This window comes from Zootoca vivipara, chromosome 14, assembly GCF_963506605.1.
Source record: "Zootoca vivipara chromosome 14, rZooViv1.1, whole genome shotgun sequence".
In the NCBI taxonomy this organism is placed as follows: domain Eukaryota; kingdom Metazoa; phylum Chordata; class Lepidosauria; order Squamata; family Lacertidae; genus Zootoca; species Zootoca vivipara.
This window is the reverse complement of record NC_083289.1, coordinates 53,845,452-53,862,546: the sequence shown is the minus strand read 5'-3', so window position 1 is coordinate 53,862,546 and position 17,095 is coordinate 53,845,452. Positions and strand designations below refer to the sequence as shown.

General features: G+C 46.3%; 1 protein-coding gene across 2 annotated transcripts in view; it reads right to left on the bottom strand.

Annotated features, from left to right (window-relative positions):
• Positions 1-15,572, bottom strand: part of ADCY9 (adenylate cyclase 9) — a 30,230-nt gene extending 14,658 nt beyond the window's left edge. The window contains exons 1-5 of one of the 2 annotated variants that reach the window (XM_035131579.2): positions 13,356-15,572; positions 10,338-10,510; positions 4,192-4,296; positions 3,061-3,278; positions 1,014-1,116 (exon numbers count right to left, since the gene is read on the bottom strand). In XM_035131579.2, coding sequence (XP_034987470.2) covers positions 1,014-1,116; positions 3,061-3,278; positions 4,192-4,296; positions 10,338-10,510; positions 13,356-15,225 — 2,469 coding nt within the window. In that variant the 5' untranslated portion in view covers positions 15,226-15,572. The remainder of the gene's footprint in view (positions 1-1,013; positions 1,117-3,060; positions 3,279-4,191; positions 4,297-10,337; positions 10,511-13,355) is intronic. The other variant, XM_060282641.1, reaches the window with a different exon arrangement.
• Between the last annotated feature and the right edge of the window lie 1,523 nt (positions 15,573-17,095).

Sequence of the window (17,095 nt, the reverse complement as noted above, 5' to 3'; positions counted from 1 at the left end):
GTTCAGCTGCCAGCTGAGGAGTTGTCTTCGGACAGTATCTTATATTCCACACTCTCAACAGCAGCTTATTGCAGTGCTGAATGCAGGGGGCAGCTGCAGCTTTGGGGTCTTCAAAAGGCCACGTGAGGGGACTCTTTACCAGAAGCGGTGATAGTGTAATAAAACACGAGGGATTTCAGCAACGCAAATTTAGACTGGATATTAGGAAACACCTTACAAACAATTTAAGAAGAGGCAAAACTCCCATGAATGTTGAGAAACTCCCCCAGGGTATCACTGCACGTTCAGGATGGTTTAAGGACAGAGAACCTTTACAGTGTGATGGACCTTTGTCCTCTCTTTTGCCTACATCAAGGATGTTCAGGTGCTGTCACACGAAAGATGGAGGCGGCTCATTTTCTCCTGCTCTGGAGGGTAGGACTCGAACCCATGGCTTCAAGTTACAAGAAAGGAGATTCCGACTCAACATCAGGAAGAACTTTCTGAATTTAAAGAGCTGTTGAGCAGTGGAATGGATTCCCTTGGACTCACTGTAGGTTTTTAAGCAGAGGTTGGATGGCCATCTGTCATGGATTCTTTAGTCGAGATTCTTGCATTGCAGGGGGTTGGACTAGAGGACCCTTGGGATCCCTTCCAACTCTACGATTCTATGGTTCCTGCAACAGCGTATGGTTCTCTATCCTTAAACCATCCTGGCATCAAGTTAGTAACTGCCCCAAAAGGAACCGAGTACAAACCATCACATCCTCCAAAACAACTCCTAAAAGCCACAGACATGAAGGAGTTAAAGCATCTCTCCCCTCTCCTACAAAGCTCCAAATGTATGTTCAGAAGTATGAATTCAGAACCCTGGGACAAAAGCAACTGGGCTGGGTGAGATTAAGAGCAGAGGACAATGATAAAGCAGCCTTCCCTCCACAAAATGCAACACTCCAGGACTACTTTTCAGTAAAAAATGAAAAATTCATTTGCTTCTCAGAGACAACCAGAACATACACCACACACAAACACACCTCTTCTTGATAGCTGCTCCTATAGTTCATCTCCAATTCCTGATCCAGGAAGTTCAGACTCAGTCTGTTAATGGGCGGCTTAAAAAAATAGTCTTTCATCAAGCTAGAGGAAGAATGGAAAAGAGTTTACTTCTGCATAATTATCATTTGAAGAAACAATTCCTAATGTCCCATTTCCAGGTTACTTCTTGGTTGAGCAACAGCTCTTAGTCTCTCACTATTCAGTATCTGTGTTCACACAAGGAAGGAAGGCAGTGCTCAGAATATTTCCATCAGCTAGACAGAGCCCATTCTAAATTTGTCCCCATCCTCCCCCCTACTGGATTGTATAACGGCAACAATGAGACGGAGGAGGAGGAAGCCGACAGCGTGCGTGTGCTACCTGCTGGACTGTGAAAGTAAGAAAGCAGGCAGGCAGGGACGGGTTGAGGGAGATTCTTGCATTGCAGGCGGTTGGACTACCACCCTCCAGCCTCCAGGGGAGCTACAATTACAGTGAGGCATAACAGCAGAATGATCCACCTACGTCTTGCAAGTAACTCGACTTCTGAGACACCCCCCCCCCCTATATGGCAAATGTCATCCCATATATTATCCCCAAGGACTGCACACATCACTTGCACAATTTACAAAGTCTCACCACGGATGGCACAAATGTCCTGCAAGATATGGGGTGGCATGTTATTTCCTTCATGCATAGACTTATTGTGTTTTAATTTGTTGGAAGCTGCCCAGAGGGCCTGGGGCAACCCAGTCAGGTGGGCGGCAGAATAGTAATTTCCATTTACACTAAGATGGGGAGCAAGCCTGTGTAGCACAATGTAGACCCAATTTGCACAAACTGTTGGAGTATGCAGAAATGGCAAAATTTACTGGAAGATTAAGATGTTGCATATCATCTTTGCAACACCCATATAAGGTAGCTCAGTATTATTATCCACACATGCAGATGGAGGACAAAGGCTGAGAGAGGAGTAACCTAGCAAGTTACTACAAGTGCCCACTAGGATGCCCTCGTCAAAGCAGAGGAGAAACACCAAAACCCCTGGAGAGATCAGCTGCTTTGCTGGGGCTGGAATGCTCATGGCCAACTGCCCACCTAACAAGGCGCTGCTTAGGCAAAGCTCACAGTCGCCTCCTGAAAATATTTATTTAAAAACTGTGACTAGTTATTTAAGAACATGTGGAGAACCCTGATGGATCAGACCAAACAGCTATTTAATTCAACATCCCATTTCCCCCTCTCCCCAATGTTGTTTCACGGCAGCTGGTATTCAAAGCCTATTTTCCCAAAGGTAGCACATAGCCTTATTTTCCTGCCTCATCCCATTTTAAAGCCAGCTAAGTGGGTGACTGCCACAATATCAAGTGGTAGTGAAATCCAGTTTAACTGTGTGCTGTGTAAAATAAAAAAATTCCTTCAGTAGCACCTTAAAGACCAACTAAGTTTATATTTTGGTATGAGCTTTCGTGTGCATGCACACGAAAGCTCATACCAAAATATAAACTTAGTTGGTCTTTAAGGTGCTACTGAAGGAATTTTTTTATTTTGCTTCGACTCAGACCAACACGGCTACCTACCTGTAACTGTGTGCTGTGTGATGACTCTACTGGGTTTTCGTACGTCTACCTAGCTTCTCTACACAATGCATAAACTTATGTAGCTCTGTAATGGTAAACTAAAAAGCTCCTTATGTTGCAAACCTTCCCTTGATCACTCCGATTGCCCTTTTCTGACCCTTTCCCAGCTCTTTCCCAGCTCTACAGCCATTGTTTCTGAGGTGAGGTGGCAAGAATGACAAACAGCACTCCGAGTGTGGTTGCACTGCAGATTTGTATGAAAGCAGTAACATATCAGCAGTTTAATTTTCAGTCCCTTTCCTAACGATCCCCAACATGGATTTTGCCTTTTTCACAGCTACCATGTACTGCACGGGGTCCATGTTTCCACTGAGCTATCCACCATGAGATCAAGACACCTTTCCTATTCAGTTGCTGCTAGTTCAGACCCCACCAGTGTGTATGTGAAGCTGGGATTCCTTCTCACCTGTCTTCTTTTATCACGTCAACAAAATGAGCGTCCGTTTTCTCCCTGATGTTTTTGAAGCGCAGTGGCAGAAGTGGTGACTGATCCAAGCTCACGCCAACCCATCTTCCTTTCTCCTGCAACATTTCATAAAGGGACGTTTGGCTGTTGCTCAGTTTCTCCTCTTGTGGAGGACTTAGAAGACCATTCTGGGACTTTGGACTGCATCCTCCAGGGCCCTGATTCAGATCAAAGGAGGGGCAAAAGCACAAAGAGACAGAGTGATCGTGCTATTCTATTGCTCATCCTCAAGAAATTTTGACAGAAAAACTGCCTCAGCTCTAACTGGAAGTGAGAAAGTCTGCAAGCTTTCTTTTTTCAACGATTTTCAGGTTTGCAAACAGAACCAAACAATTAAGACAGAAGAAAATTTCAGGATATTTTTACAATGCAAATTATTTTTACGTACATTATTTGTTGTTTTGCAAGTCAAAACACCTCTTGTCTGAAACAGAAGGGATGGTATTCAACTCAATTTTACACAGCGTAGTGCTACTGAAATTAATGGACCTAACTTTGCCACGTTCATTAATTTCTATGTATCTCTATGTAAAACTTATGTAATACTATCAAAGATTTTCACAGCACTGTGCAACCTACACTTTTTGCCACAAACTAGCTAGTGATGTTCACGGGGATCTGAGTACAGGATGTACAGTACTGTATTGGTCTCTTATTCAATTAAGGCACACTGGCTCCGCCAAACATTATTTTACAATTTATTATTTACTTTTAAAATTCCTATGGCACCTTTTATCCGATACCTGGGCAGCACTGTTTTTTGTTGTTTTTTAAATTCACTCTTCTACAAATATGGATTGGAGGAAGCTAGATAAGGCTAGTCATGGAACTTTGCTGCTGGCTCTAATGTGTTACACCACTAATAGTTAATAGTTCAAAGTGGTCAGTTTGAAGCACCCAAGTGCAACTTCTGGAAGTATACAGATCAGTTCTGAGAATGGAATTCTGGATGTCAGTGGTTAAGTCAGTTTTCTCTCGAGACTACCCTAAGTGAGTTTCCAAATCTTGGACTTACCACATGAATGAGACAGGGGAGCTAGAGAAGAATGCAAGCTGATAAATTAGTGTTACCTTTGTGCTGTTTTTATGTTCATCCTGGCCCCCATTTTGGATAGCTCCTTCCTCTATACTTGCAGCAGAAGCAGATGCCAACGTAGTATTACATGAAGGGCATGTCTGGAGGCCAAAAGAGAAAAACACTGCAAGATTAATTTGTCTCTTTTAAATAGCACTGACATTGCAAATCTTAGCATGTCCAATAGGTATAAATTTCAGGATTCTTGGCAAAAGGTTTCTCAAATGCAGCCCATGGGATGTTGCCAGCAGGCTGCACATCACACTTAGTTGTCCTTTTTCCTTCCTTGAGTATTTGGGAATAGAATTAAAATCACTTGAGCATAAATGAAAGTCGTATCACATATAAGAAAAGTGATCACCACTTAATGGAAGCCTAACTATAATTAAACAAAAAGACAGTTAATGCACTTGTACTTAGATAATCTGTTTGGAATAATGGAAATGCCATCTGGGGGAAAAAATTCTAGTTCTCATGGCCAGAGAGACAGAATGTTAAAGCTGAGAACACAGTCCATAAAAGATAGAGAAGTATCTCTAATTCATCATTTATCTTATTTTTATATCCCGCCTTCCAGCTCACAAGAAGGGACCAGGAGGAAGATCTCAGTTGACACACAGTATCAAGAGCCCCTTTCTCACAAGGTGTACTTGTTCAGAAAAGCACCACACACACACAATAATAATAATAATTTATTATTTATACCCCGCCCATCTGGCCGGGTCCCCCCCCCCCCGCCACTGGGTGGCTTCCAACACACATCAAAATACATTAAAATGTCACAGACTAAAAACTTCCCTAAACAGGGCTGCCTTTAGGTATTTTCTAAATGTCAGGTAGTTATTTATTTCTCTGACCTCTGATGGGAGGGCGTTCCACAGGGCGGGTGCCACTACCGAGAAGGCCCTCGGCGCTGGATCTCAGTGTCCGGGCTGAATGATGGGGGTGGAAACACTCCTTCAGGTATACAGGACCGAGGCTGTTTAGGGCTTTAAAGGTCAGCACCAACACTTTGAATTATGCTCGGAAACGTACTGGGAGCCAATGTAGATCTCTCAAGACCAGTGTTATGTGGTCCCGGCAACCGCTCCCAGTCACCAGTCTGGCTGCCGCATTCTGAATTAATTGCAGTTTCTGGGTCACTTTCAAAGGTAGCCCCACGTAGAGCGCATTGCAGTAGTCCAAGCGGGAGATAACCAGAGCATGCACTACTCTGGTGAGACTGTGGGCAGGTAGGGTCTCAGCCTGCATACCAGATGGAGCTGGTAGACAGCCGCCCTGGACACAGAATTAACCTGTGCCTCCATGGACACCTGTGAGTCCAAAATGACTCCCAGGCCTGGTCCCTCAGGGGGACAGTTATCCCATTCAGGACCAGGGAGTCCCCCACACCCGCCCGCTCCCTGTCCCCCCAAAACAGTACGTCAGTCTTGTCAGGATTCAACCTCAGCACTCACACAGAACATTCACCGCCCTCATTGGTTCTGATTTAAAAGAGAGGTAGAGCTGGGTGTCATCCGCATACTGATGAACACCCAGCCCAAACCTCCTGATGATCTCTCCCAGCAGCTTCATTTGGATATTAAAAAGCATGGGGGAGAGGACGGAACCCTGAGGCACCCCACAAGCGAGAGCCCAGGGGTCTGAACACTCATCCCCCAACATCACTTTCTGGACACGACCCCGGAGAAAAGAGCGGAACCACTGTATAACAGTGCCCCTAGCTCCCAGCCCCTCTAGACGGTCCTGAAGGATGTTATGGTCAATGGTATCAAAGGCCGCTGAGAGATCCAGCACAACTAGGAAACAGCTCTCACCTTTGTCCCTTAAAGTGGCAGCTTCTTTAAAAAAAAAATTGCTGGACCCGAACATTATGGCCAATTATTGCCCAGTCTCCAATATTTCATTTCTGGGTAAGGCAACTGAGTTTATCACAGAGTTTAAGAAATGCATTTGACATATCTAATGCTGGCCTGCACACTGATGTACACTGATGTACATAATAATTCATTTATTTAACCTTGACTTTGGCCCCTTTTATGTTAAATGTTAATTTCTCTGCCAGGGCAAAGTTCCACAGTTTGTGGAACTATACTTCAAATGCTAGTTCATCTGTCATTTTCCTGCACTTTTAATCTGTGCAGCTATTAACATAACTGAAAGTAAAAATCTGTGCATCACAACTTCATCCCCCCCCCAATATTTAAATGTATCAGCTGTCAGGAGTGCTACATTTTGCTTTGCGCCAACACCAACTTCTTTGAAAACCACAGTCCAATAAGAGACAACCTTCAGACACTCCCAACAGACAGGTGTGCATGAGCCTCTTAGTTCTCAACCCCTGGTACTTCCTACAGTGGTGATGTATTTCAATGAGGACACCGACTATTGCAGAAGTTGACTTCAGAGGCTCTATCCCTGTATAGTTTGCCCTATGCCATTCTTCCTGTTAGTCCTTCAATGAGCTGAATGAATTTGTCATATAATAATAATAATAATAATAATAATAATAATAATAATAATAAATTTTATTTATACCCCTCCCTCCCCGGCCGGGACCGGGCTCAGGGGAACACCAAATATATAATACATTAAAAACACAAAATCAAATGATTAATTTAAAATACAATTCGAATCACATTTAAAATCAAAATAAAATTAAGTGGGAACCCACGAATCATAACCGTTGGGGTAAGGAATTAAAAGTTCACCAGGCCCAGCCACTTGTGGGCCGATAGAAAGAGCCAAGGAGTCCACTTACAATAAAGTACACATTTTGGAGACAAAGCCTTGTGTTCATTGCTCATTCTCCAAAATCAGATGCTTCAAATGAGTGAGGTCCCTGAGTGAGGTCCCTTATACCAGTTTCTCTCGTAACTTGGTTTGCTATAAAATAATGCAGTTGGTGCAAATGGACCCAATTAACATGGAGTGGCAATCCTCTCTACTGATACGGGTTTTCTATTTGTGTAGACAAGTCCTTATTCATAGGACCATGCTTTAAACTGTGCTAGCTTGTCTTGTCTTGAGGGCAGAAAGTGAGGAGGAATTAAAGAACCTTTTAATGAGGGTGAAAGAGGAGAGCGCAAAATATGGTCTGAAGCTCAACATAAAAAAAACCAAGATCATGGCCACTGGTCCCATCACCTCCTGGCAAATAGAAGGGGAAGAAATGGAGGCAGTGAGAGATTTTACTTTCTTGGGCTCCTTGATCACTGCAGATGGTGACAGCAGTCACAAAATTAAAAGACGCCTGCTTCTTGGGAGAAAAGCAATGACAAACCTAGACAGCATCTTAAAAAGCAGAGACATCACCTTGCCGACAAAGGTCTGTATAGTTAAAGCTATGGTTTTCCCAGTAGTGATGCATGGAAGTGAGAGCTGGACCATAAAGAAGGCTGATTGCCGAAGAATTGATGCTTTTGAATTATGGTGCTGGAGGAGACTCTTGAGAGTCCCATGGAGTGCAAGAAGATCAAACCTCTCCATTCTAAAGGAAATCAGCCCTGACTGCTCACTGGAAGGACAGATCCTGAAGCTGAGGCTCCAATACTTTGGCCACATCATGAGAAGAAAAGACTCCCTGGAAAAGACCCTGATGCTGGGAAAGATTGAGGGCACTAGGAGAAGGGGATGACAGAGGACGAGATGGTTGGACAGTGTTCTCGAAGCTACGAACATGAGTCTGACCAAAGTGCGGGAGGCAGTGGAAGACAGGAGTGCCTGGCGTGCTCTGGTCCATGGGGTCACAAAGAGTCGGACACGACTAAACAACTAAACAACAAACAAGCTGTCTTGTCTATAAAAGGGTGGTGGAGTACCAATGGAAGCAATGGGGAAACAGAAATCTCGAACTTCTGTTTCTTCCAGACCATCAATGTTCCCTTTGTGGAAGGCAATCAATCCACTCCAAAATATCTGACACCGGTATGTGACTGTCCCAAAATCAAGGTACTGTATTAGATTTCTCTTTTTCAGTCCCTTCCACTGCTATCCACAGCCTGTCCTGTGGCTTATGTATACACAGGCTGCAACATTCAAAAACTAATAATGCAACAAGCATGGCTCCCCCACCCCACCTGTTTTGCACACTCGTGGGGTTTTCCTTTACCAAGTCAGGGCTTGGCACTTAAAGTGATGTATTTTGTAGCAACCCTTTGCCCCACAGAAATAAGTTGTGTTTGAATTTCAATACATAAGATTTGGAAGTAAAAGCTTATTTCTGAGAGATCAACCATTAAAAACACTTTCCCTGTGTTGATAATTTGACTTCCATTGATTGAAACCTTTTTTAGCACAATCCAACCGCTGGAAATAAGTTTAATGGTAATAACATATATATTGAGATTCCTGCATTGCATGGGGTTGGAATAGATGACCTTTCGGGATCCCTTCCAACACTACAATTCTATGAATGTTTTAATAATAATAATAATAATAATAATAATAATAATAATAATTTATTATTTATACCCCGCCCATCTGGCCGGGTTCCCCCAGCCACTCCTGAGGATTATGACCCACAGGAAGCAAATCCATTAGTGTGACATAGATATAGCGTGAAGCTCTATATGGTGTACAGCTGTCTCTGACACTCTAGGGCTAAACTGAAACACCTTATTCAAGATTCATTATAAATTTGAAGGACAGCCACGCTGCCATAATCGTTAACATTTCATCTGCAATTGCAGATAAAAATAATCATATTCTTTTTTACTGAAAACACACAATCACATAAAGAACCATAGCCTAAAGGGATGAGTAAAATATTTAACAGACTTGCTATGAATTAAAAACTACAAATGCATCAGTTGATATTGACGACATGTCCATCCTATCTACATCCTACCAACTCAAGGCAGATAACAACCTTACATCTCATTTATTCATCCCTCCCACCACCCTGTGAAGGCTCATATAGGCAAAGATGAACCAAGTATCTATAGAGCAAAGAATATGGAATTTGTACCTAAGCCTCTCAGGGCTACTGGCTGCACTCGAAATGGCTCTGGAACACCCTTAACCAGCAAGGTGCACCCCAGATGTTTTTAATACAGCTCCCATCAGTTCCTGCCAACACACCATTGTTTTTAGTTAACAAATAAAAAAACTTATATCCCACCCTTTCTCTCCAAAGGGTGCCAGGGTAGGGAACCCAATCTCCAGTATACAGTATTTTTTATATTAAAAATGTTAATATATATTGCAAATTATTAATAATATATAGTTTACTCCTTACACAGTGCTTCAGTTCAGTTTACATGTGCTTTGGCTTAATGAAACAGACATCTCCTCCTCCTTCCTATTCCCTCCCTACAAGCTCCTTGAGGCAGAGTCCTCCCTTCTTTGTTCGTTACTCCTTTTTAAAGCTTTTGATACAATTATTGACAATTTTATGAGAAAGTTTAAGTGGTATGATTAATGTAGGTATTAGAATCAATGGAATCTTGTTTCCTCTACCATCACAGCATTTAAGCTAAAGAATGCTTTTATGTTAAAACAAAACCAAAAGGTTTCTGCTCTGTCACCTGCTTTACTTTGTAAGCAACACACACACACAAATTTCAATCAGTTATTTTTCACATGTAGATAACAGAAAAGCAACCCTGAAAAGTGACTGGTTTGCTGGAACAAATATTGCACTAGGAACAAATGCTTGGAAGAGCACACCAATTTGTGCACAGATAAGAAGTGTCTCTTCCCACATACATTTGGGGATCTTAAGAACCCGAGAACAAGAGTTCCCTGCCAACCCCTTGTTCCATTTGCCACCTGCTCCGAGGAACTCAAAGCAGCATTTCTTCACTAACACTGCTGCTGTGAGGTAGGTTGCACTGAGATATGGAGACTTGTCCACCTGGGGAGCTTCATGGCAGAATGGGAATTTGAACTGGGTCTCTCACAGCCAACCTTCCGCTTTAGCTATTATCACACAGTATGGTTCCCCTCTCATTTTAGGGCTTCATAAGCAATAAAATGAAGAAGGAAATCTTTCTATTTCTCCTTCTTCAAGGATTCAGTGATGCATGTTCCAAGTTCTACTCCAACCACCCAAGTGGCTATTTAATGTCCCCAATGAAAGCTTCTCAAACAAGTTTCTGATTAATAACCCTTAGAAGTTTGAAGAATACATTTGACAAACCTTGTTTTTTTCCAACTGTCTGAAACCTTTTGCTAAGTTGCCAACATTCTCTGCTGATGAGGTTCCCTGTAACTTGCTTCTGTCTCCTGCTTCTAGACCTGGAAGCAGCATCTGTGAGCAGCTGCAGTGGGGCTCCTTCACTTTCAAACCAGAAATCAGGTATGTTTTCAAACCTACAGGAAAATTACAGTTAGGAAAGCTGAAACCATTCTTCCACTACTATCCCCCCACTTGTTTGTAGAACCCCTCTCTCCAATGTGCACTCCACTATGACTAGGCAAACCACAGCAGCCAGCTACTGCTGCCAGCGAGCCAGCTATTCCCATGGCTCACTGCTGCTCTTGGGAACAGTCAGGCCCATCCTCTGGCAACAAAAAGACATTTCATAAACTGCTCTTAACAGACTTTTGTTTCCCTTTTCCTGCCTTCCTAATGCCTCACAATAAAAAGAAAGGCAAGAATAGGCTTATACAATACAGGGCTGCAGTATTTTACAATTTTTGAATACTGTAGGCATTTCTGTCCCACGCAGTAGCACTTGATTTCATTGGCAAGTGTGAATGTTTGCTTTTAAAAAAAACCCACACACACACAAACACACACACACTTTACATGTTATGAAGAGTGGGAATCCTGCACCAAGGACTACTGCACTGCAGCATCTGAATAATAGTAAGACTTTTCTCGAGTAGCTGAATGCTAGCAAGACTCTCCCCCCCCCCCACCCACCCACCAGTTTAGCAAGGAGGTACAGCCTAATGGCCTGTAGATTATCTTCCTACAGCAAACATGGTGTCAAAAACATTCAGCAGTAAGCAGAATGGTTTGTGTACACATAGAAGTCCTTCAGGACACAAAGCTGACCCACCACTCAAGGTAAGATTTCTTCAACATTTCCAAGGCTGCAACCCTATGCACATCTTAAACAGAAGTCCTGTTGAATTCATTTTCCAGAAGGGAACCTACAATAGTTAACTGCAGAAGCAAAGACTCCTGCATCTAGTATATCTAGAATACTAACAGTATTCAAAGCTCATTCCTGCATATTTTAATCCCTCTAACTGAGCTGAATCTAAACAAAAGCCATGAGAGTGACATAACCACATTAATTACCTGCATATGTTTATTATATTTTCAATATAACACTATACAAAGCTTAACCCAGTTTAGAACTATCCATAAAATCAAGTTTTTAACTGAATTTATCCAGTCTATGCAAGTTAAACAGCCATTCAGTGTTAAGTGTGTTGCTGCAGAAAACAAAGGCTTCTCTTTACACAGCACAGTGCTCCTCTGCAGGCTAGACATAAGAAAATCTTCTAATTATGTCGTCTTATCTTTGTTAAATGCTTAAGTGTACAGTACTGCTAGAACAGCAAGTAGGCGCTTTGTGGTAGTCATTCCCATCAAAGGCTTTCTACCACATATGGAAGAGCCAGAAACCCCTTTTCTTAAAAAAACAAAACAAAATAAAATCAGATTTCACTATTAAATTGTTAATATTGTATTTGCAACTACTGACCTAGGAGTATTCTGTACTGAAAACACAGACTATAAATGCTATAAAGAAATAGATACGTATATAATAAACCAATATAAATTAGTTGTCCTAGGGTGCAGCATATCTTGTACACTTCAGGGAGCCACAGAGTAAACAGCACAGGCTTTCTTCAAAAATCAGGTTGGCCTAACAGCAGCTGACTTGGCTGAGGTCAAATGACAGTTTGAAATTCAAAACAATTTATACAGATAAGAATTACAGGTACCCTCCATCTGCTGTCAAGGAAGGCAGGCTGAGTCCATTACTATATTTCGACTTTCTGCCTTTTAAATTTCACCATGCTAAGAAAACTCAAGAGGAGGAAAGATGGAGACATTTTTCAAGCTTGTCTTGAGGAAGTTTTAGCTTTGCATATTTTATGTCATTTTATGCTCCATGCCCCATCTGTTCCAGTGCACTCTGCTCTTGCCTACGGTTTCTAAAACTGACTACTGTCATACCTTGGATTACAGCTACTTCAGGTTGCGCTCTGCACCGAACCTGGAAGTACCCGAACAGGTTACTTCTGGCTTTCGGCATGCATGCATGCGCAGAACCACTAAATTATGCTTTGCGCATGTGCAGAAGCGCTGAAGTGCAACCCGCGCGTGCGCAGACGTGGGTTGCAAACGCTGTGGGTTGCGAACGTGTCTCCCGCATGGATCACGTTCGCAACCCGAGTGTCCACTGTATTAATTAAAACAGTATCAAATACTTCATTTTGGATCACATTCAGCTCTCTTTCATCTGTTCTCCAGACTCATAAATACAGTACAAAGTACCTGAAACAAAACACTTATTTGACTGTTTTCAGATATATTCTGAGTTCTGACTTCTATTTGAAATTCATTAAAATATATGCCTTTTCCCTAAAGTACTTGTCAAACTGCCACAAGTTCTCTAAAGAACAGATTTGTAACAGGGTGCCTCAAATCTATTTGTAGCTTCAACAAAATAGGTTAGTACTTTATAACTCAAGTTCTAACCATTACAACTCACCAAACAGTGGTATTTTTCTGGAGAAACAAAAAAGCAAATCTGCCTTCATACGAGGTGCCTGCAGTCTGCTCCTCAGCACGAAGACAAAGTTTTTCCCCCTGAACGTCATATTTTTTTTCTAGAAGCCTATGAATCACTTCAAACCCAACCACCCAAAGTACAGACTATATGAAAGTATATTAACTATAAAATATCTGGCAGACGATTAAAATTCAACATTTATTAAAACTGCCCTTTAAAATAATCAGTTCTAAAATCAGAAAGCATTGCACCCGCCAAGCATATGACCTCAAATATCTTATCTTTCATCCCTCGAAGAATCATCAAGGAGAACCTCAAAACTAATTCTCTGAATCTCAGATGTTGTACTTGATGTGTCCAGACATGTCAGCACAACAAACATAAGAAGCTATGGGAGGAAAGTACTGAAGTATACCAGTTCATTTTAGACACACACACACACACGTATATATATATACCTTTAAGCTGGTCTACAACCACACTCTGACCAACACGCTCAGTCACCTTTCCATCCTCCATTTCATAGCGGTCATCTAAGTATTTTGCAGTCGCTTCTGAAATATGGACCTTTCCTGCCACGCCCAGTTGCTCCATAAGGTTGGCCAAGTTGACATCATTGGACCACACATCGAACTTGAACCTTCTCATCCCCAGAATGCCACACAGGACCGTCCCAGTGTGAACACCAACCCTCATGTTCACCATCTCTTTCTTCTCCTGACAAAACTGCTCAATGGCTTTAATCATGCCCAGCCCCATCTCGATGCAGCAATAAGCATGGTCCTCTCGGGGCTCAGGGCACCCTGCCACACAGTAGTAACAGTCCCCCAAAGTGCTTATCTTCTCACATTTTGTGTCCTCGCACAGGCGGTCAAAGCGACCAAAGAGATCGTTCAAGAGTCCCACCAGGGCATGCGCAGATTTGTTGGCACTCATTTTTGTGAAGCCCACAATATCTGCAAACAAAATACTGACTTGTTCTATCTGCTGCATTTTAAAAGGACGGAATATGATGGGGTTCTTCTGTATAGAAGGCTTTTTCTTTTTGTTTTTGGGGCTGGAGGTGGAGTGGCGCTTCACGGAGTTCTCGCTTTCGTCGTCCCCCTGCTTCATCAGGTCGTCGGCAATAATCCTGGGCATGACCGAATGGATCATCCTCTCCTTGAGGGCCTTTTCCACCTCCAGGTCTTTGCCGTGCATGATGGATTGCCCCACTTTCAGGAAGGTGCTTCTGGACCGGACTTCGGACATGATGAAGAGGTGGATGCCGGTGGCGTGGATGCACACGTGCAGCAGGGCCTTGCTGAGCAGGTCCCAGGCCAGGAGGCGCTCCCCGAAGGGCGAGAAGCAGCTCTCCTCGCGGAAGTAGTAGCCGAAGGTCTCGAAGAGGACCGAGTAGGAGAGGCCCAGCAAGAAGCTCAGGTAGAGGGGCAGGTGCATGACGGTGTAGAGCAGCAGCAGCACCTCGATGCACATGGAGAAGCTGCCCACCTGCGACAGGCAGGGCCCCGACGGCGGCGAGGGCCCGACGGGACCCCCCCAGTCGTCCCGGCCCTCCGCCGCCGCCGGGGGTCCCAGCGCCTGCAGCTGCGGCGCCAGCGTGATGGCGAAGACGAGCAGCACGAGGGCCAGCGAGGTGCGCGCCGGGTGGCGCCCGTAGGCGCGCGTGAAGGTGAAGGCGAAGAAGGCGAGGCAGGCGGCCAGGAAGGCCAGCGCGGGCGCCACGAAGGGGGCCTGCTGCCGCCGCCCTCCGCCGGGGGGGCCCAGCCGCAGCGCGAAGTAGCCGCCCCACAGCAGCCCCGCCGCGCCCAGGTACGAGAGCGCGTAGCGGAAGCGGCGCCGCGTCTGCGGGAAGCAGCGCTCCCGGCAGGCCTCCTCCAGGTTGCTCGAGTCGAACGTGGGGTTCCACCACTGCGCCGAGGCGCGCTCGAACAGCTGCGGGAGCCGCGTCGAGCGGCGCCGGGAGCCCAGGCCCAGGCCCAGGCCCAAGCCCAGGCCGAACCCGCCGCCGCCGCCGCCGCCCTTGTCCCTCTTCTTCTTGCCCCGGCCGCCTCTTCCTCCGGCCGCCGCCGCCTGGGCCCTCCTGACCGCTGCCGCCGCCACTGCGTCTCCCGAGCTGCTGCCGCTGGAGGAAGAGATGCTGGCCTTGGCCGGCTGGGCCCCCGGGGGGCTCCGGGCGCAGATCCTCACCGTGACGCTGCCGCTGCCGCTCGAGTCGCAGCTCACCTCGGTGCTCCGCCGGCGCCGCTGAGGCTGAGGCTGCTGCTGCTGCTGGAGGAGCTGCTGGTGCGCCGACGAGCCCGACGGCGGCGACGACGAGGAGGCCATGGCCGCGGCCCTTCTCCCTAGGCAGCGGCTCTCAGCGCGGGCCGGACCTGCTCTCGCCGCTCGGGCCGCCTTCGCCTCCGCCTCCGCCGCCCTCGCCTCCTCCGCTGCCGGGGTTCTGAGTGCCGCCCAAGACCGCGCTGCTCAGGCTCCCGCCAGGCCGCTCCGGGCCCCGCCGCATGGCGCTGCGCCAGGGCCGCTCCTCCCTCACGGCGGGCCGCTCGGCCGCATCGCCCGCCTCCCTGGAAGCGCCTCACAGGCCGCGGCGCCGGGTCGGCCGCCCTCGGGAAGAAGAACCACAAGCAGCAGCAGCAGCAGGGCGAGGGCGGAGGCGGCTGTCACTGAGGCGCGCGGCTGGGCTCAGGCGCGCTCGGGAGGGGGGCGGGGACTCGCGCGCGCGCACACGGAAGAGACCCCAGCGGGGCGCGCGCGCAGCGGCGGCGGCCACGAGGATTCCGCGACCAGGAGAAGTCGCGCTGCCCACTGCGCAAGCGCCCGCTTGTCTTGTGCAGCCAAGTTTCCCGCCTTTCGTCTCCTCCCTCGCCTCAGCGCCCCTCCCCCCCCGCGATTTCTCGTGAGGAAAAACTAGATGGCGGGAGAAAGGCAAGGGGGGCCATCCTCACGAAGACCCCGTCTCTCCCCGAGTTATCATGAGCTATTTTCTTTTTTTAAAAAAGCATTTGTTAGCTTGTCATTTCCAACAAAACTTCTCCGAGCAATTTCTCCATACCGTAGCTCAGTTGAGCAACGATGAGTCAGTGAGTGACCGGTATTTACACCCAGGGCGACTTTAGCAAAGGGTTCCCACACGGATTGGCACCCTTAATGCTCCCAGTTTATCTTTTTGCGAAATGTAATGTAATGCCTCACTCTTTGACTCCCAAGAGCACCGTCCTAAGACGTTGGAAAGGAAATCCTTTCCTTCCTAAGCTGCAGCACTGAAGAGCGTGAGGGCCGATCGCATCCGCAGCGGGAGAAACTCGAGCAAAGCTGGCGAGTCGGACCAAAAGCAAAATGGCCGCTGGGCAGAGACGACTTAAGTGCCCCAGGTGATAAAGGCACCCAGCGGCTTCTTTCCATCTTGCTTCAGAGTTTCTGAATGGTTAGATAGCCGAATCAACATTTTCCAGTAAAAGGTTTTTAAAGCCAATTCATTGTTTCTTTTTCAACAAACAGCTGATAAGTTCCAACCCAAATTTCGGTGACAGGCACCATTTTGAGAAATTGCTGAGGGAAGACTGAGAAGTTACATGTGAGGGAAGAACTGGCGAAAGACTCTTGGCGACTCTTGGGGAATGCCGCTCTCCGTTTGAGGGAGCTGGTCGCCCCAGAGTAGCTCCCAGCTTCTCTTCTCCATATTCCCACTGCATTTATTGTCTCCAGAATTGCAGCCCTTGAACTCTGCAGCACCAGGCAAGTTACCAAGGTCAGCAGCCCTGCAGCAAAGTCAAGCAAAGTGGCGGCTGACCTTTCACGAGGCAGGGAAAGGTGCAAATGGTTAGTTATTCCACTGAACGGACCCCCGAGGTTCATCTAGTCCAACCTCCTGCCATGCAGGGATGGCAGCAAAACCATCCCTGCCAGGTGGGCACCCAACCTTTGCTGAAAACCCTCCAATAAAGGAGACTCCATCACCTTGAGCTTAAGAATGCATGGTTACTGTGGTTTTATTTCCAAGGAGATGCACTCGCGGGGTTTTCTGCCACCATAATGGGCAGCCTCGGTCGGGAAAGGAGCTCTTTTGCTGTTGCGCCTCAGGCAGCGAAGGTCTCGGGCTCATCCTGCAGGACCACCTGGCTCTGGTTCGCCCTGCAGAACTTGGGTTCTTCGATGCTGAGAAGATGGGAGGATGAGCCCCAAAGCCACCGCCGCA